The sequence below is a fragment of the Opisthocomus hoazin genome, chromosome 9 (assembly GCF_030867145.1).
Source record: "Opisthocomus hoazin isolate bOpiHoa1 chromosome 9, bOpiHoa1.hap1, whole genome shotgun sequence".
Classification (NCBI taxonomy): Eukaryota; Metazoa; Chordata; class Aves; order Opisthocomiformes; family Opisthocomidae; genus Opisthocomus; species Opisthocomus hoazin.
Window position 1 is genome coordinate 36,778,752 of NC_134422.1, and position 19,604 is coordinate 36,798,355.

Here is a 19,604-nt window from a genome sequence, read left to right on the forward strand (position 1 = left end):
GGCTAGGATGCTAAACGAGGTAGCCAGGGAAGCGCAGGAAGCTCGTGGTACAGCCGGCAACAGAGCACAACTTTCTGACTCGGCTGGAAAAGACCTTTAAGATCATCAAGTCCAACCGTAAACCTAGCACTGCCAAGTCCACCACTAAAGCATGTCCCTAAGTGCCATGTCTACGTGTCTTTTAAATACCTCCAGGGATGGTGACTCCACCACTTCCCTGGGCAGCCTGTTCCAGTGCTTGATAGCCCTTTCAGTGAAGACATTTTTCCTAATATCCAATCTAAACAGGTGCAACTTGAGGCCGTTTCCTCTCATCCTCTCCCTTGTTACCTGGGAGAGGAGACCAACAGCCACCTCGCTACAGCCTCCTTTCAGGTAGTTATGGAGAGCGATAAGGTCTCCTCTGAGCCACCTTTTCTCCAGGCTAAACAACCCTGGTTCCCTCAGCTGCTGCTCATAAGACTTATTCTCTTGTATCTTCCTTATGTTCTCCAGTAGACCATATGTATAACCATAATTTTTTTTTCCTTCAAAATGTAGTATGTGTTCTGTTCAGTAGTTTTAGAGGGTCATACCTGTGAAATGGCAGAGAATACGCACAAACACTTTAGGAAAGTGGAATGCAATAGACTCTGGGAAAGATACTTGCATTTCTTTGCCTAAGTTTGGGCTGGTAAAAACCCAACTGCCTTGGCCACCTTCTTTTGGTGATTTCAGAGCAGAGGGCACTGAGGCGGACAGTAGTGTTAGAGGAGTCCTTTCTGTGTGTGGCATTATATGGAAGAAATACTATCGACCGATTATTCATCTGAGCAAGCTTTCTAGATGGGACATCAAATGCTTTTTTGCCTACCAAAATAATTTGTAGAAACCCTAAAGCAGAAGGTGGTGAATGATGTCCATAACCCTGTGTAGTTAGATTGTCGAGGCAAAGATGTCATTCATCTTGTTCTCTGCCATTACAGAGAATGGTCTAACCCGAGCTTGGCGGGTGTGGGTTCCTGCTGTTAACTGCACTGGACTGCTCAGGGCAATTCAGCGGGAAACCTGTCAGCTGGGAAGGAGTGGTTAAACTGGTTCTGTCTGATTTAAATTGCAAGTAGGGTCAACCCTATGGAGAGCATCACTATGGTGGGATTACAGAAGCAGCCCTCATCCTCGCATCATAGAATCCTTGATGTTGAAAGGGACAGGTGGACGGAGGTCAGCCGCTCCAACCCCCTGCTCAAATCTGGGCCAACTAAGAGTACCAGTAGAGGAAAATAAGAAGGTAAACCAAAGAACAGTTTTAAAAAAAAAAAAAAAAGAAAACAAAACAGCATAGAGGATATAGGGGTTTTTAAAACAGTTTCTCCTCTTATGGTTTTGTAAAATGAGCAACTTGAAATATTGCAAATGTTACGCTGCAGCTGTGGAAGAATTGAGAGAGGTGATGTCATTTTCACAGATGAGGGAATTTCACAATATTAGGAAACATAAAAAAGAAAGAAAGTTTAAATATTTTTTCATCATCCCTTTTGAATTGTAAATGCTCAAAGATCTTTAAAAATGGGAAGTTCACAAGATATTTAACTTTTATATAAGTTTATAGAATTTTTTTTCTAATTTTAAAAGCTTGTCACGTGGTGTATTTCATGAGCACACATTGAAGTATAGTGCTGATAAGATTCAAAATCCTGTCATAAGAAAAGTTAGATTTGCCTTGCCAGCAAAGCTGAAATTGTATGTTTGTTTTGCCTAGTAGAAGGAGAAGTGGAGAACGTGGCTCCTGAAAAGCCTGCAGTGTCTGAAAATGGTGAAGTACCTAATGATCTTCCACCTCAGCCCATCCAAAGGTTCGTTCCTATCCTTTACTCTGTTTGAATCAAACCATGATATGTCTGGAGGCAATACAGTCTGTTTGAAAACAGCAAGGAAACTTGGAGCAGTATGTTTCTGATAGTGGTACCAAATAATAAATATTATCCCCTACATGATTCCCTTTATTTGCTTTCATTTCCTTCCATAAAGAAAACTTTAACATTGTGAAGTGTTTTGGAGTTGTTTTCTTAATCCATAAAGTGCTTCGATGTAATGTTATTAAAATATGAGGGACGTGTGGAGAGTCTAAGGAGAAGAACATTGCATTACATACATGACTTTCATAAGTATGGTGTTATTGATAAGACGAACTTGCCTTTTAAATCATAATTTACTCTTTCTTTGCCCAGTGAAGGCTTGTGTAATTGTGTCACTTGTGAAAATAATTTTTTTTTTTCCGTTCACATTGCAGTGTGTATTGTTATTGCTAAATTTGTTGTTAATGGTAAATAACTGTGCTGTATACAGGTGTTTTTTTAGTGAGACAAACCACTAGAGGTGGTTCTACATGGAATCGTATTTTTTTGTTTTAGGGCGCATTTTCTAGATTTTCGTAGACTTCTACTAGGATAGCAGGTATTGGTATATTGGATTATGTACTGGGGATGTTTTCAGTGTTTTTATACATCAGCTAATTTACTCAGACATGTATGTGTGCATACATGTCTGTTCCTCTGGAGGACATGTGAGGCTTTCTTTTATAGTATAAATGAAAAAGTCTCTTTGTTACTGCAGACGTATTCCCCGTCCTAGCAGCGCAAGACCAGCACCGCCCCGAGTAAAACGTCAAGAAAGCGCAGAACTCTTACCTCCAGAAAGGTAAAGAATGTGGGAGACGCAGAGCAGATGTTTCTAGCTCTTGTGCCACGGTATTCTCAGATCTTCTGTGCCTCACCTGCTGCTCAGCAGCTTTAGGATGGATCGTCCCACCGCTCATTGAGTCAGACTGGAAGATTCAAGCCTGCTTTATTTGTTTTACTGTTGCTGCAAATCCAGTGCATGAGCTAAAAGTTATAGCTGGTAGTCACATCTGGAAGTTCAAAAATATGTTTTAATTTTTTTGCCTTTGAGAACTCTGAAACAGATAACCCTAGAACATTAATCTAATCTCAAAGAGATCCATAAAACATGCAGTGAATATCCAATGCTCAAAAGAGGCTGAAACAGCCATTTGAAACTATGGCCAAATTGGCTGAGGTGATGTCTGAGAAGTGCCAGTCACTAAAGCAGTGTGTTCGTAAGGAAAATATACTTCCTTTGCGAGAGAAGGGTGGCTGTTTTCGGAGTTGGGCTGTGAAGGGAAATGACAGTTTGATGAGCTTTTAGCTGGTACCGCTTTATGTTATGGGAGGGAAGGAGGGAGGAAAGGAGGGAATCACTGTCTCTTCTATACAGATATTAATAGGTTTGGACAGATCTTCAGAAGTTTTCATTTTGTTGTGTCTCTTTCAGGACTGGTAGTGGTAAAACAGTCTCAAGCGTGATTGTAGACCAGCAGACTTCTGATGATGATGATGACCAGTTTGTGGTGGAGGCAGCACTGCCGCTGCCAGAAATGCCAGAGATGGAAAGGGTCTGTTCATGTTGCAAATTAGAGAATCTTTTCCCATACTTTGTTTGTAATTTGCTTAAGTAGATTCTAGCTGAATATTGTATGTTATAGCAATGCCAACTTCTTGCAACTAAAGCTCTCTTCCTGCATGTGTAGGAGCCAGAAGTGGAGCTGGTTGAGGATGAAAAGCATGGTATGTTTGCTTTTACATGTATTTATATACACATAGAATAAAAGCATGGGTTTAAATCAAATGTCAAACACTTAAAATGCTGAATTAAGCAGCAAAATACTTCCTGAGGGTAGAAGCTTGCAACTTTTGCAAGAAAAACATAAATTATTTATCAAACGCAGTCTTGTTTAACTGAGCAGCTGGACTTGCAACTGATGTTAAGTACAGATTTTCTATGCATCTTTAATGTCAGCAGGATTTAAAATTCTGCATATAAGTCGTAAATTAATGTTTCTTAGAGTGTCAGGTACAACTTGTCAGCTCTGAGATACAAGATAGTGTTGGCTGTTCAAGGCAAGTTACAGAAAAGCTTTTAGAAAAATTGGTGGACCAGTTCTTAACAACATTTGTGCTTACGCGTGACCTCAGATCTCTGATTCGGGGGCTTCCATTATTGTTACAAATGGGTGTGATTTAGGCAGATATACTGATCCTCATCCAAAAATTCCGTGCAAGGAAATATTTATACACCTACCATGCAGCTGTTGAATTCTTCCAAAAGAGGGGTGCAAAGGAAGAGCCTTAGTGTTAATACAGCTCAAGGATCTGGTTCTGTACCAAGAGTCATTCAGTAAATGATACTGATGATACAGTTTGATTTAGAGGATATTGGAGAAGATAGATCAAATAATAAATACCCTGTATTTCAGTAATTAAAAAACATAATAGAATGCTGTTCATGTTGCTCTAAAAGTTGTTTACATTTTAAAAAAATTAAGCAGCTGGTTTTGATTTTGTTGTCTGAATGTTTTAAACATTTCAGTGCCAACTAGAGCTGAGAAATACACTGTTTTTTCACAGGTGGGCTTGTAAAAAGAATCCTAGAAACAAAGAAAGATTATGAGGCATCACAGAAATCATCAAAAACGACAGAGAGGGTAAGATGGTAATGGCCTTCGAAGAACTCTGAATATTAAATATTGTAATAGTGACCTTTTTCTCTGCCTTAAATGTGTTTTTTCCGTTTATGATCAAGCTTTCCTCCTTGGTGTGTTATGCTGCTTTTTCTCTCCATTAGTCTGTCAGATATTGTTACTTTCTCTGTGTAGCACTGTCTTTCTCACCTTTAATTTTTATGGTACGGGTTTTATTTCAGTATTTCAATACAGTTTTTCAGGGAGCCTTCTTTAACCTATTCTTCTGTTTTCCAGAACAAAGTCTGCTGATTTCAGCCTTGCCCTAGATGTAGTAGGGCACGCTCTGAATTTGTACAGCTGCACCATTATTGTTTCAATCTTAGCTGTCCTCTGGGCATTTGAAGAGCAGTGTCCTATTGCCCAGCAATCATTATCATTGCCTAAAAGAAATGGGATCTCTGGTGCAGTTAACCATATAAAGTATTTTTATATCACCAAATGTTTCCCTAGTAATGTGCCATCATATCCCAGTGTTCAGGTCTGAATCTATGAAGTGATTTTATTTGATTTTTTTTCCACAATCAGTACTTGGGAAAGTGTTTGTTGTTGTTGCTGTTTTTTTGTCATTTTTTTTTCTTTTTTTTTTTATTCTGACAGCTTATAAAGGGTCTAGAAAGGGTCTAGCAGTGATCACAAACCAAAAGCAAAAAGTTGAACCCCCCTGATTCAGTGTCTTTCTCTTACAACTGGGGAGCTTTTGCTTTTTCAGCCTTGCAAAGCTCATGTTACAAGAAGCAGCAAAAGGCAGAGCATTTCTACGGACTTTTCTGATCCATGGGCCCTTCAGAAAGCTTCTGAATGACTGAGCTAGTTTGATGTGCTGGTGAGGGGGCACTGAGGAATGCACTGCAGAGTGCTGTTACAAAAATACAGAGAGGTACGTAATGTTTTGGAAAAGCAAGTGCTTTTCATGATCTCTTGAGTCTTCAATTCTAATCACGATTTGTCTTTTTTTTTTGATGCTAATTCAGTATTGAAGGGGTTTGTTACCTAGATTCTTTTTCTGGAATGACCTGTAGTTTGGCATACTTCAGTTTTTTAAGATGCTGCAACTCAGACCTCAAGGGTCCAGCTTTTCACAGAGCATTGAGCTCTTTCATACAGCTGTCTGAAATCAGTAGTGACTTTTGAAGCCTTGACCAATTGACTGCCGCCTTTGGCTTTATCAGCTGTAGTAATTTGGCAATGAATAATGATATTATGATAAGTTATGAGAAGAGTGTACAGCGGGGAAAAAAAATATGTCCCTGAGGTCCTAAAGCCATGATAGACAGTAGACTGCTTTAAAAACCTGGTTTTATCTAGAACCTGTATGACTTCATAATTGCCTTTCCAATGTGCAGCAAAAGTTACACAATGTTAGCTTTTAGGATTGGAATTTTGGGAAGGTAAAATCAACAATTCTCTCTTCTTCAATAGAGATACTCCCATATGCTTTCGTGTCCAGTGGTAGTGGGTTGTGCTGTGGTAGTGGGTTGTGCTGCCACACAGACCAGCCATTCCATTCCTTCCCCAGCAAGGTGAGAAAGTCGGGCTGGCAGATCAGACCTTTGGGGGAGCATCTTCTTATCTGAAGTTTGGGACTATCTGAGATGCCGGCCTGCTTGGCTGGAAGAAAATCCCTTTCACGTATTGCAAGGGCTGAGATTACAGAAAAATGAATTCTTAAAATAGGAAAACACCTTTTGTTTTCCTGTTCGTATCTGTTATGAATAGTTGCAGCTTTATCCAACTTGTTGAATTATATACTGTTTGCTATATGTGTGCAGCTTGTCGTGTCTGCGTACTGATCATTGAAACACTGTGGGCTCTTCCTAATGAATATGTCTGATGTGAAAATTTGCCTGCTTGAGTAAGTTCTGTCTTTATATAACTGTTTGGAGAAAAGAAAGGTTATTGGTCTGGTTATGCAGTAGCTCTAAAGCTCATTGCTGGAGAGCATGGCTGGCCCTTGGAGGAACAGGAGATCCAACTGTTCCAGTTCCTGGTGTCATTACTAGGTGGTGCTGTTGAATCATCAGTCTCGAATCGAAGTTTTGGGAGTAGTTCGCTTACTAATATCTTCTGCCAATAAATAATTGTGCTGTAAGCTCTACTGTTTGGTATTGTGTCCTGTCAACTTAAGCACTAGACATAGAAAGGGACAATGGGAGGGGGTTTACAAAACCGCATGGATTTCATGCTCGGGAAGCTTCCTCTGGTCTTTGTGCTAATTTTTCTGGGGTTTTTTCTGAATGAGAGTAACTAACTAACTAAAATGATTCCCTTTTAACCTCTTAGATTCTTTTTTTTTAAATGCACGTGGGCAATTGTGTCCTTCTACAATAAGCATTTAGTCCTGTTGCCCATTTTCAGTCTCTAAAATGTTCGTTCAGTCCTTGTCTGTCTTTTGTTGCGTCTTTTGAATCACTGATCTGTGTTAGTAGAGCTGATAATAGGCAACTAATTCTGGAAAAAAACATGCTGACTTCCTAGTCCCTCACGTGAAATCCTGCATACGATGCTAAGCTCCCGGAATATCATCTGATCTCTCATCCAAGCAGCTGGCTGCTGCTGCAGTAGGCTTCTTTACTGCTACTGCTTTTCAAATTATGTTGAAGAAGTCGTTGCGATCCAGACAGGAGAAGCATAGTTTTCGTGACAACAGAGGAAAAAATCAATGGAAAAGATGATTAAGAATGCTTGGAGTTAGTGACTGAGACTTGACAGATGTAGTTCAGAAAACATGAGCTGGAGACATTTCAGAATCCTGGGAATTTATTTTAGAGGACAGAGACACTATGACGCAGGAGACAGTAAAAGTAAAAAATACATTTCCAACGTGGCATTGCCTCTGGGAATATTTCAGGGACCAGACGTGCAGAGGGTAGCAGGTGGGGGTCTGGCACGCTCGTGTGGCCCTAGCACCGTGAGCATGTCTCATCTCCGAGGGATGTTCCTAACATCGTGAGGAAGGCAGCGGCAGGATTTTTTTCTTGCGAGACTGCAGACCAGCAGTTTTGGGAGGAATAGTTACTGGTCTGTGGAATCTCTCTAGAGCGAGGCAGCAAAAGTAATTAGAAAGAAGGAAGAGTTTCAAGAGGTTTACTCCTGCCAAGTGGTCTAGGCAGGCAAGTGGAACCACGTCCTATTATGTTGATGGGACTGGGAGAATGGGTCAATGAACTCTGGCCAGTATGCTGTGTTCAGAAGACCATAGGTTTTGTGCCAGGTCTAGCTCTCCAGTCTGCTGGGAAGCAGTATCAGTCTGGGATTTGACCATTTCTCCCCAGGCTGTCAGCTCTTTTATTTAATTTGTTTTCCATCAAACTCTCCAGAAGAAATATCTTCTACATCAGCATGCAACTGTATTCCAAAATGTGTTCTGCACTGGAGAGTAAAATGTGATTTTACTTCTAATTTTGGAGTAAGGTAACCAAAAGACCAGTGAAAATTTGAAAGAATACATGCTTTGGGAAATCACGTCTGATGAAATGAAGGTTGTCCTTGTGTCTGTCAGTAAGAATGTTCATCTTCCCTCATTTTGTTAAATTATTCAATACATACAAAATAAATGAAATATTTTCCCAGTTATATTCATTAATCTTCGAAGCCTTGTTCTTCTGCCAGCTGGGAAAAAGAAGGAAGAAAAAAAAAAAAATGTTTGTAGCCTGAGCGCTGGAAGTTTTGGCTAATACTTTATGAAGTCCAATATTCAGCAATAAACTGATTAATGGATCTATGTGATTTATTATGGATTAATCAAGTAGAAATTAGGTGAAGTTGGTGAATCAATACTTAATCCAAATGTAACATTGGTGAACTCTTGGGGATGTTTCACACCTTTATTTCTTACTGCTGACCGCCAAGGAGCATTAATTTGTGTTAAAAGTATTCCTCTGAAACCTTTTTTTGTGCTGCATTTCCCAAACATGCATTTGGTTTTTAAGAAGTTGTAATAAAGAAGCAGAAGAGAAAAGGAAGGACAACTGGGACTTTCATCATCTAGGTTTTGCATGTGCAGAAACTTAAAATAATATACACAATTTTCAGGTCAAACAAAGAGGTCATTCTGGAAATACACAAGATTTTTGCTGCCTTGATTAGCTTTGTTCAGCCTAACAAATTCCTAAAAAGACTTCCTAAATGTATTTGTTTAGAATCTAACCCTCTAATGTTAAACAGAGAAAGAAACAGATGTTACATTTTGAATTCCACTTCATTTATTTGATGTGTGGAAAATGTAGGCAGGTTATTAAATAGTTTAAGCAAGTGGGATCGCAGAATTCACATCTTTGCACTACCAAATACAGTTCACAGGCTTCAGAAAAGCAGCAGCTTTGAGGTTTCTGCAAGGAACAAGTGATATTAAATAGCTTAGCACCTGGCTAGTATTAACTTTAATTACAAATATGATAAATTAAGTATGTAGTTCTAAGCTTAGAACAAATACAATCATTGCTGATTCTGTTTGTTTAAAGTTCTTCAGAGCATTGATTTTTACATTAATCCATCAGCTGCATGACATTGGGTGTCCCCTCCAGTCAATGCAATTAGTAACGTGTCACATTAACCAGATGTATTCACGTGCCCCGCCATTTCAGTATTTGGAAGAGGCTCACCGTTCAAGACCACAGCTTCTCAGCATCCTGCCAGCTTAGTATGTCCTAAGAAATGCTGACAGTAAAATTCAATAGGAGTTACCTGCAGCAGGGCTTCCATCTTTGTGTGACAGCTCGGTTGATCGTGATGTGACATTGAATAAAGCTGCAGCGCAAAAGGTTTGGTGCAAGCATGCAGTTCCTCAAAAAAACCCAACCCTGCAGTCTGGTTATGGACAAGCACCACAGGAGCTGAAATGGAATGGGCGTATGCATGACTGTCCTCGTTACGCTGCTACCAGCTCTCTGAAAAAAACCTCTGGTCCCCAAGTAATTGTGTTATGAGCTGTGAGCACCGGAACGGGATTTTTGTCGCTCTTGTGATATTCCTGGTGTTGTGGCTGTGGCCATTGCACACAAAAACACGAAGTGTTCTCTCCTGTGGCTACAGTATAAACACAGCGTGAGCCAGCAGATGGGTATGTCAAACGGAAAGGACAGATAGATAGAAGTGCAGCGAGGCAGCTGCGATTTCCCTCCTGAGGAGAGGATGCAGTGCGTCAGCAGTGTGCGGTAGGACACAGCACAGGTGACTGGCGCGTACTTCAAGAAGGGTATCGGTGGGTTTGGCTGGGGTATTCTTCTGGGCCATAGACTGGTGTGAAAGCAGTTGGTTAACTGAAGGGAGATGTTTGTGGCAAACCCTTTTTGAACTGGAAAGAGGCCTGCTGCTTCAAGAGGAGGAGGTTGTGAACTCAGAGTTTCAGCAGTGTGAGCAGAAAAGGAAAGCTGAGCAGGACTGGCACCCAATATGCCATCGTGGCTGAATGAATACTGTCTTGTATTGTTAATTACCCCTAGAGCTGTCTCTTGGCATGTGTGTGATCAGACTCGTAGGATTCTGCTTAGCGGGCTGAATGCTGCACCGAATACGCGAGGCTTTGTGAACCGACCTCTGCCCAACACGGACCGGATGGGCAGGAAGGCAGATCGGCGCTGGGGGCTGAGGTGGGGTGTTGCTGTACGTCTGAAAAGTCCAGCTCTTACAGGTATCAAGTGTGAACTGGGGGGAGAAGAAGAACCACCACTACCCCCCAAAAAAAGCCATCTGTAAAAGAGCTGTCCATTTTTTGTCTTATCACAGAATGTTCGGGGTTGGAAGGGACCTCTGTGGGTCATCTGGTCCAACCCTCCTGCTGAAGCAGGGTCACCTACAGCAGGCTGCACAGGACCGCGTCCAGGCGGGTCTTGAATATCTCCAGAGAAGGAGACTCCACAACCTCCCTGGGCAGCCTGTGCCAGTGCTCCGTCACCCTCAGAAAGAAGAAGTTCTTCCTCATGTTCAGGTAGAACTTCCTCTGCTTCAGTTTGTGCCCGTTGCCCCTTGTCCTGTCGCTGGGCACCACTGAAAAGAGTCTGGCCCCGTCCTCCTGACACCCAACCTTCAGATATTTAGAAGCATTTATAAGGTCTCCTCTCAGCCTTCTCTTCTCCAGGCTGAACAAGCCCAGCTCCCTCAGCCTCTCCTCGTAGGAGAGATGCTCCAGTCCCCTCATCATCCTTGTAGCCCTTCCAACTCAGAAGCAGGTCAGACTAGCTCTGGTAAATCTAACGGTAAAGAACGTTGTGTCTCTCCATTCCTTGGCCTGTTACTGAACCCCGTACCTGGCATAAGCAGAAAAAGTATCCTGTTCATTTGAAATGAGTTAACATTTACTGTTTTCCCTGTGTTTCTGTGAAAGAGTTTCTTATGGTGATCCCTAGTGGATAGTTACAATCTACTTAAAATGCAGACTCTGGAAAAAACAGGAAAAGAAAGCACCCTTTATGATAAAAAAATATTCTGTACAATAAAAAAACCCACCTTGTTGCTTTTGCATTGAATGTATCAAAATTACTTGTCCAAAATGAAGTTTCTGTCCTGTCCCATAGAAGGAGGTAGAGGGGAAATGGTCTACCTCAATAAAACTATGATTACTTGGGTCTGTTTTCATACTGGGGCATAATACAATAGTTAAAAGAGGCTGTAGAAACTATTAAGGGCTTGATGGATGTTTGTTCTAATTTGATTCATATTTTAAAACGGTTAATTAAAAAAATGGAAAAAAAAGGAGAAGCTGTGTAAAAGTAAGCAAATACTGTTTCTAGAAATCAACTTTTCAAACGGAGGGGGGAAGAAATCTTATCACCTCTTTAGCTTAGCAGATGTCAGGCACTTCAAATGCCCTCAACAGCCCAGCTGTCGGAAATGGGCGTCTTGTGAATGATCCATTTTTATGGAGCTGTGCACACTGCAATATTTATACTAATTGCTTTAGCGAGGGTGAATTAAACACAAATAAATTCTGGTGGTTTCTAGAGCCCTGTTGATGATTTTTCCCTTTATTGATGAAAAATAAAATTCCTGCTTTTTAATTTCTCAGGTCCCTGCATCCATGTCCACGTTGCGTTCTGTTCGAATTGAGGTAATGGGAAAGGCAGACTTTTTCACCGGAATCCAAAATAAACATTTATCTTGGTGCCTTATGAAAAACACGAAGGAAAGGAAGCGTGTTGGGCCTACAGAAGTGATATAGTCTTTTATATGGGGATAATTTATTGATTCTTGGGCTTTTGTGAAAGGAGAGTTCATTGAGGTGTATGGCCTAATTAAATAGACTGGAACAATTCGGATTCTGGCGTTTTTCTTAAAACTGAATATATCCTGTTACATGTTTGTGCAAAATGAGCAAAGGTGGCATTCAGGACTCTTACCACCCACGTTGCCTGTTGTAAAAAAACCATCTGCCATAATTCTTAGTGATTTAAAAGAGTGTCCCACGTAGATTTTAACCCATAGCTGTAACGACGAAACTGAGAACAGACACTATGGCTTCCCCCCCGCTCTTAATTACTTATAATCAGCAATAGCTGGCAAAGCTTGAGTGCTTCATGGTGATAATTCTCTGTCCTGAGCTCAGCTTTGTGTAGACTGCACGTGCGCCTTGGCTCTCCCTCAGCCTTGGGTGAGTGGTTGGTCGCGTAGCAGAGATCGGGTGCGATCTGGGTGCTTTTGTGGGAATCGGAGCAGTCGAGCCGGGAGGATTTGTTCAATGACCAGCTCGCTGTACTCCCTGGAATTAATTTCAGTTTCTGTGGCGGTGTATCTTGTAGAAAACCATTTAGTCTTTGAACTTTAGAGGTTAATGGGCGACGTACTGATGTTTCGTGAACAGTGTTATAATAATGGCACGAAGGAATGCAGATTAGCTGTTGTCTCCCCTTTCCCCTCTGCTGCAGGTGGGTTCCATAGTGACCCCTGGTCCTTTAACGCCTGTTTAAGGAACAGCGGTGAGGGGAACATACCCAACTCAAGCTGAGTGCATTTATGTGCCTGTTTAACTTTGCCAGACTTCAGCTGTTCATGTTCATGGAGCTACTGGAGAGAGTCCAGCGGAGGGCTACGAGGATGGTGAGGGGACTGGAGCATCTCTCCTACGAGGAAAGGCTGAGGGAGCTGGGCTTGTTTAGCCTGAAGAAGAGAAGGCTGGGAGGGGGACCTTATAAATGCTTCTAAATATCTGAAGGTTGGGTGTCAGGAGGACGGGGCCAGACTCTTTTCAGTGATGCCCAGTGACAGGACAAGGGGCAACGGGCACAAACTGAAGCAGAGGAAGTTCCTCCTGAACATGAGGAAGAACTTCTTCCCTCTGAGGGTGACAGAGCCCTGGCACAGGCTGCCCAGGGAGGTTGTGGAGTCTCCTTCTCTGGAGATATTCTAGACCCGCCTGGACGTGGTCCTGTGCAGCCTGCTGTAGGTGACCCTGCTTCGGCAGGGGGGTTGGACTGGGTGACCCACAGAGGTCCCTTCCAACCCCGAACATTCTGTGATTCTGTGAGTGTAACATGGCATCTCGGTAGTACAAGTGTTAGTGGCGTGAAAGAAAGAACCGATCATTGTTTTTGAACTTCACTCGTGTGAGGAGGGACAGCAGTGTGCCAGCTGAGCTACTGTGCCTTCAGGCGTTGGGAAATTTTTCCTGGGAACTTGAAATGCAAGTGCTTCTCCTTTAGAGTGATACCCTGAAAAAGTCTTGCATGCTCTTACACCACTTGGGTATCATATAGTATATGTTTCAGAGACACGGGATATCTTAACAAGCCTGTTGATTTCCCTGCTGAAGTCCCAATAGTATGTAATAGATTTTTTTTTTTTTTAATGGTATTATGTTTCAGTACTTGAAATGACTTTGGATGGGATAATATTTTGTCCTTTTTATGTCGATTTTGAAGAATTGAACTGTGCAAAAAGTATGCTGGAGTTACAGGGACACTAAAATTATTTTTGAATATTTACTAATGCACTTTCAGGGCATCTTCCCGATTTGTAGAAGATATTCCACAGTGGTTGATTTCCACTTGAGCTTTGCAAGCAGCTGTGTATTTTAGCATGGAATATTTCAAATTGTTAGCTGGATCTATGTTTTAAAGTATGCAATTCTGGTTTTGCTTGTTTATTGAATTGTGGGATTTTCACTTCTTTTTTATTTTTTATTTTCATACTATACTTGCTGGTGTTGAGAAGTGTGGCTGCTTGGACTGTCTAGGTGTCAGGGAGGTCATGCCAACATTACAAAATGTAAAGCATTGAACTTGGCATTTGGAAAATAAAAGTGAAGCATTCTTCAGGTTTTCACACCCCCAACTATATCCTCAGATTATGGACTGATTGAGTCTTCTCACTTCTGAGATAGTTGTATTCAAAACAAATTCCTTTTCTCTTGGCTGTGGCTTCTTATAATGGACAGGGAGGGGAGAAGTGGTAGGGGCTTGGTGCACTTAGGAGGAGAGGAAAAATAAGGCAACAAGACTTCTTCCTGGGAAGCTGTTGGATATGATACAACCCTGCTCTGCTGCTGGAGTGAAAGTGATTATCGGTAACTTCCCAATTACATGTGGAAAACATGGTGCCATGGATTATGCTTTCCATACAGCTTTGGTGGAGCACAACATGTAGCAAGAACGTGACTAGGAAAACCGAGTTAGAGTAGAGAGCAAAGGGTCTGCAACACTTTGAGAGTGCAGATCTGTTCACACATCTTTAGTAGCTACAGCAGGGGCAAAAAATATTTCCAGGAGAGAAACTCTTGTCAACCTCAGATATGTGTTGAGCCCTAGTAAATGGCCGGCATGCAGGAGGCTGTCCCGTCGTCGTCCCTGCCTTCAGGGGCACCCAGGCAAAAGCTCTCTTCTCTGAGGAGCTGCAAGGTCGACAGGGAGAGAAGCCTGATGATGTTGATGGGAACGTCATTGGCCATTGTTCTTGGAGCTTGGCCAAGGAGGGGACCCAGGGGAGAAGATCCGCTCAGCCCTAAGCAGCTGTGCTCAGAACGGAGGTGCTCACCAGCTCTCAGGGGATGAAACGGGTCAAGAAGCAGCGCTTTTATCTTTGTGTGGTAAAGGATAGCAAACACATGGATGGCTCCAGAAAGTATCTAAATAATGTGTTTTATGTAATGTAGTATAATGAAACACCTGCTTCTGTGAGAGAGGTATGGGTCGAGTGAGAAGGAATTAAGATGACTGTTGTTTTTAACAGTTTAGCCAGCACTTATGAATTGACTTAGGAAGCTTAGGTCACAAGTTCAGCAGCATTTGTCACTTCAGCCCAGTTCCTAATTAAACAACTTTAACATTATAAAATCACTGTAAACTCAGAAGTCCCACAGTTTTCACGCGCCATGTGTGTGGTAAAACACAAGCATCAGACGTAAGTAAATCTCAGCCTTCAAATCTTTAGAAGTATTTTTCTAAAAAATATATGTATGTGTGTGTATATATATCTGAGTTCATCAGTAAGCCAAAGGCTGCTGAAATGTGTTTGGCAGTAGTCCCTGCTGCCTCCAAACGCAGCTGAACAAACAGCCCACGGCTCGCACAGGAAGACGGGCCAATTGGGTAGGAGGGCAGGAGGGGACAGCGTGGTAGATCTGGTGTCCCAGCAAGAGAGAAGCACACTGCCACCTCTGTGTTTGTGTAGCCGCTAGGAACCGCGCTTAGGAATGGGCTGATCCTGCGGTTGGGGTGGTGGAGAAAGACCTTTCTAGTTTTCCGGCATACATTACATGACTGAAATGACTTTAAACAAACTTTACTTAAAGCTTTGTGTGTCTTAAAGAAAAACTTGGCTTGGGAATTTGACCTGTAGGGCTCTTGGAAAGAAAGAAAGAAAAAGAAAAATTAGGTTGTTTTTGTGCTGGGTTTTTCTCCCCCATCAAGACTTTCCTTTAATGATGATTGTTGTTTTCAGGGAAGGCTTTCATGGGACAAGATTATTACAGTGTGTTAGTGATGTGGTATCACTTTGCTCTTTTTATGGCATCCTTTTGCTCTTCGTGACTTCGCCGCTTTAGCAAACACTTTCTCTGTATTTAGCTTGCAGTAAGCTAGGAGGCTTCAGGAGATTGACCACAGGGACTCTGCTGGCTGCACATGAGGGAACTGTGCACAAGACCAAATCATTTTTGAGTGGTGGAGTTTATTGAGGCCACATCTGCAGCCTGCATGGTTTTACAACCACTGTTAACTGAAGTACAAGGCACGGAATAACCACCATCTATTTTAGCTGTGCAGCGTGAAGTGCTGTTATTAGGACCAGCATTAGGAGCTGGAAATCCAGGTACAGGCAGTGGAGGGAGAGAAGCATCTTGAAGAAAGCAGTTTAGAGAACCAGAAGGAGTCTGTGCTCTTCAGCACCCACTGTAGCTCCCAAGCAGCAGCAAAACACGGTGGCAAGCAGGTCCGGTGAACGTTGACGGTGCGGTAGCCTGTGACGTGATGAGTGGGGGTGCTCTACTGCCTGCCAGATTTCATCATCATCTTCCTCCAGAGCATAACGTCACCTTTTTCTCGGTGTCGTCATGCACTGTGACTTGCGGCAGTGTTGAGTAAGCGCCTGTCCACCAAGTCCCGGTGCAGGCGCTGGAGCAAGGCGGCGGCAGCCCAGCCTTGGCCCGTGGAGCGCGCAGGGGAGGAGGGAGGGAGGTGTGGTTTACACAGCGGACGCATTGGCACCCAGTGGCAGCAGCACATTGATAACAAAAGTGGCGTTGAGTATTATGTGTCTGCTGAGAGCTTCTGTTTAATGATGCCACATTAAGCCACAGACATTTCCCTTTCAAGATATAGAAATAGGTTGAAGTAAACCATGACTGAAGGCGAAGGAGGTTTTCTCCCCCTTACACCCACTGCTTTGGGAAAGACCATGTTGAGAATGAGAACATCCGTGAGATCATTTACGGGATCAAATGCTGATTTTAATTTTGTGTACTCCTGATCTGAAAAGCAGTTTAATAGTGCTGATGCTGTTGCACAGTTTTGTAGCAGCCTTCTGTAGTGGTGGTAGGTTGGATAAGGCATACTTTCTGCTCCTCTGTTTCTAGACTATTGCTTCGTTTCTTCTCTTTTGTTGCAGACTGCCATAAACGTTTCTCCAGATATTTCAGACTTAGCAGTCTCCAAAGCATTCTTCTTTCAACACCTGATGTGCAGCAAGCATTTTCCCTAGTTTTGATGCTTTCCTTCTTCTTCATCCTTTCTATTAGGAGAAGCCCTTTGTATCGGAAGCAGCTAGGAAGAAAGAGAGAGACTTGGTAGCCAAAGAAATTGAGAAGTTTCAGGTCTCTATTCAGACTCTGTGCCGGAGTGCCCTTACGCTTGGCAGGATCATGGATTACGTTCAGGAGGACATGGATGCCATGAAGAACGAGTTGCAGACGTGGCGGCACGAGAACAGACAGCATGCAGAAGCTCTCCAGAAAGAGCAAAGGTGAGTGTGGTCAGGGAAGGTTTGCTTTATCTCTCGAGACAGGTTTCTGTTTTTAGGAGAGGGGAGAGTTTTACTCATTTTCCAAAGCAAATTTGTCATCAGTCATTTCTGTGGTTTGGAGACTTTTTTTTTTTTCAGTCTGAATGGTTTTTTTAAGTGTTAAAGTCTTAATGTCTTTTCAGCTCCATTGCACATGATGCGTATGACAGCAAAGATGCAAATGTTTATGTGATATGAGAGGGCTTGATGTTTTGTTTTCTTCTTCTTACAAATATATAAGGAACAGTGGGGGAACAGCTTAGTAAACAAACTAGATTTTGAATCGACCTGCTCTCTTTGTGCCATTGAATTCAGCATGTTCTGTAGTGGTGTTAATAACAGTTGTTATCGTCTGCGCAAGGTTAAAAAACAACACTGGAAAGCCAGGAGAGTGAAGGTGATGTGCGTAATAGAAAGAAGGAGGGCAAGCCCAGGAACAGTTTCTTTGGCCTTGTCTCGCCAGTGAGTCTTTATACTCCTTGAAAACAGAACATCCCTTCCAGTTGCGTGTCCTCAGATCTTAAACATGAGCTCATTGTTGATCTTCTTGGCTTCACAGTCAGCCTAGACAGATCTCCTGCTCCCTGAATCCACACGCTTCATTCATGCAGAAGCAAGTACGCTTGGTGTTCTTAGCTAACTCCTATCTTGGTAGGTAGCAATGTGTTAAATGTTGGAAATTTACAGCTGCTGGCTTAGTCCACTGGCTGGGGTGGGAATTAGAGCTTTGGTTCACATATAAAGCGTAATGATGTTAATTCCTTACACTTACATAGCACCTTCTATCCCAAAACCTTGACAGGCTTTAAAACTCTGCTTGGACTCAGAATGCACCACCCCTGCAAAGAGAAAGGAAATGGTATTTGGCTTTATTTTATGGTTGGAGAAACTGAGGCATTGACTCACTCGCCTTTGCACCGCACCTAGAGACAGGGAGCAAGTCCCAGGCCTTTCTCCAGGCATGTGCTTACTCAGAGGATCCGCTTTCGCCTTGCCAAACACGTAATTTATACTTCAGCTGGTTTCCCAGCGCAGTGACAGTACCTGCTTCACTGGACTCGTGTGTCCCGAGTACCCAGGCAAATTGTACCAAGGACAAGACAGTCTCCTCGACATTGGTGCAGAAGGAGAGAGGGAGCGGGAGGAAGGAACTGCCCAGCTGGTTTTCTTTGCAGATTTGTGTCAAACCAAGCTGTGCAATGGCCAGCTGTTTGTGTGAGGCTGCGGGCAGGCTGGCATCCCCTCAGCAGAGCCGCTCAGCTCCCTTTCACGAGCTAAGACTGCTGCAGCGTGTCCCAGCACTTCACAAGGTTTCGTGTGAGATCCTGATCAGATCAGTGTAGGGCTAAGGCATGTCCAGTCCTTCAGGAAAGAACTACGGAGTATCAGGCATGAAGAAGACAATGCTTCCCATATGTGCTGGTATTTGGATGCATGTCTTTGTTTTCTTTGCTTCTGTGAAAGACAGCTGAAGGATCCCACTGGGGAAGTATCAGTGCAATTTCTAGCAATGCTTTTTGTGATTTATGCTAATGTGGTAGGAAGGAGGGGAAAACGAAATGATATTGAGATGCTGATTTTAGCTGATGAGGTCTCAAAGTGACTGGGTAATTCAGAATGACAGCAGGCCAGTTCGTTCCATCATTTCCCTGGCTGCTCGTCTTTCCTGAAGATCAGCAAAGCATTATGGAAGGGGCCAGGTTTGTTTTAAAGCCACACAGCCCCATTCACTTAAGATGCGTCAGTGTACTTGTGGTTAATTAGCATCAGATTTATTAAATTTCCTATTAGTGTGGGATCGCCTCCCCTTGTCAGCAGCTAGCGATGGGTCAGTTTTCATATACTTTGCCTCTTCTCAGACGTCTACGTGCTGTAGCTTGATGCTGCTGGCAGCTGCTGGTGTCTTGCTACTGGCTTGCTGGTTTATTGTAGGAGATAGCTGGTGGCAGGCCTGCGACCTCCACAGCAGTTGTATTTGTCCCTCTCTACCACGTGCTTCGCCCCTTTAAGCTCTTGTGGTGAGGCCCAAGGGGATGGCTGTCACCACGTGTATCACGGTAGGACCCAGGGGCCCCTGTAAAAGGCGGCTGTCTTTAGAATCATAGAATGGTTTGGGTTGGAAGGGACCTCTAAAGGTCATCTAATCCAAGCCCCCTGCCATGGGCAGGGACACCTTCCACTAGGTCAGCTTGCTCAAAGCCCCGTGCAACCCGACTTTGACCCCTTCCAAAGATGGGGCATCCACAGCTTCTCTGCTCCCTGTTGTGTTCAGTCCCGCAGTCAGGTGCTGCTTAATCCCTGGGCCAGGTGGTTGCAGCTTTTGGCTGGGTAACGTGAAAGAAGTCCTTGACGTAGGCATAGTGTGGGGTGAAATAACAGCGAAGCAGCTTTTAGCAGCATTTGAGCAGAGAGCAGGATTTTAGCAGAGCAACTAGATTAGCCAAGAAGTGACTGGTTACGGCTGAGTTGCGGGTGACCTCTCTTGAACAATATTGTGCTCTGTCCGTGTTGCTAGCTTTGCCTTTGTGCTTCTTGTTCTAAACTTTCTTTCCGAAAGGGTGGGCACAACTTAAAAGTCTTTTAGAACTTTCAGGTATTGAATGTACTTTCTTGGGGG

The 19,604-nt window shown here is 43.0% G+C and overlaps 1 protein-coding gene across 5 annotated transcripts in view; it reads left to right on the forward strand.

Moving 5' to 3' along the window:
- Positions 1-19,604, forward strand: part of TRAF3IP1 (TRAF3 interacting protein 1) — a 68,381-nt gene that overhangs the window by 28,562 nt on the left and 20,215 nt on the right. For 4 of the 5 annotated variants that reach the window (XR_012765040.1, XR_012765042.1, XR_012765043.1 and 1 more), the window contains 6 exons: positions 1,742-1,835; positions 2,596-2,679; positions 3,313-3,433; positions 3,569-3,605; positions 4,446-4,522; positions 16,725-16,948. Coding sequence is in view for 1 of the 5 variants with exons in the window: in XM_075430711.1 (XP_075286826.1) it covers positions 1,742-1,835; positions 2,596-2,679; positions 3,313-3,433; positions 3,569-3,605; positions 4,446-4,522; positions 16,725-16,948 (637 nt within the window). In the remaining 4 variants the exon portion in view is untranslated. The remainder of the gene's footprint in view (positions 1-1,741; positions 1,836-2,595; positions 2,680-3,312; positions 3,434-3,568; positions 3,606-4,445; positions 4,523-16,724; positions 16,949-19,604) is intronic. The other variant, XR_012765041.1, reaches the window with a different exon arrangement.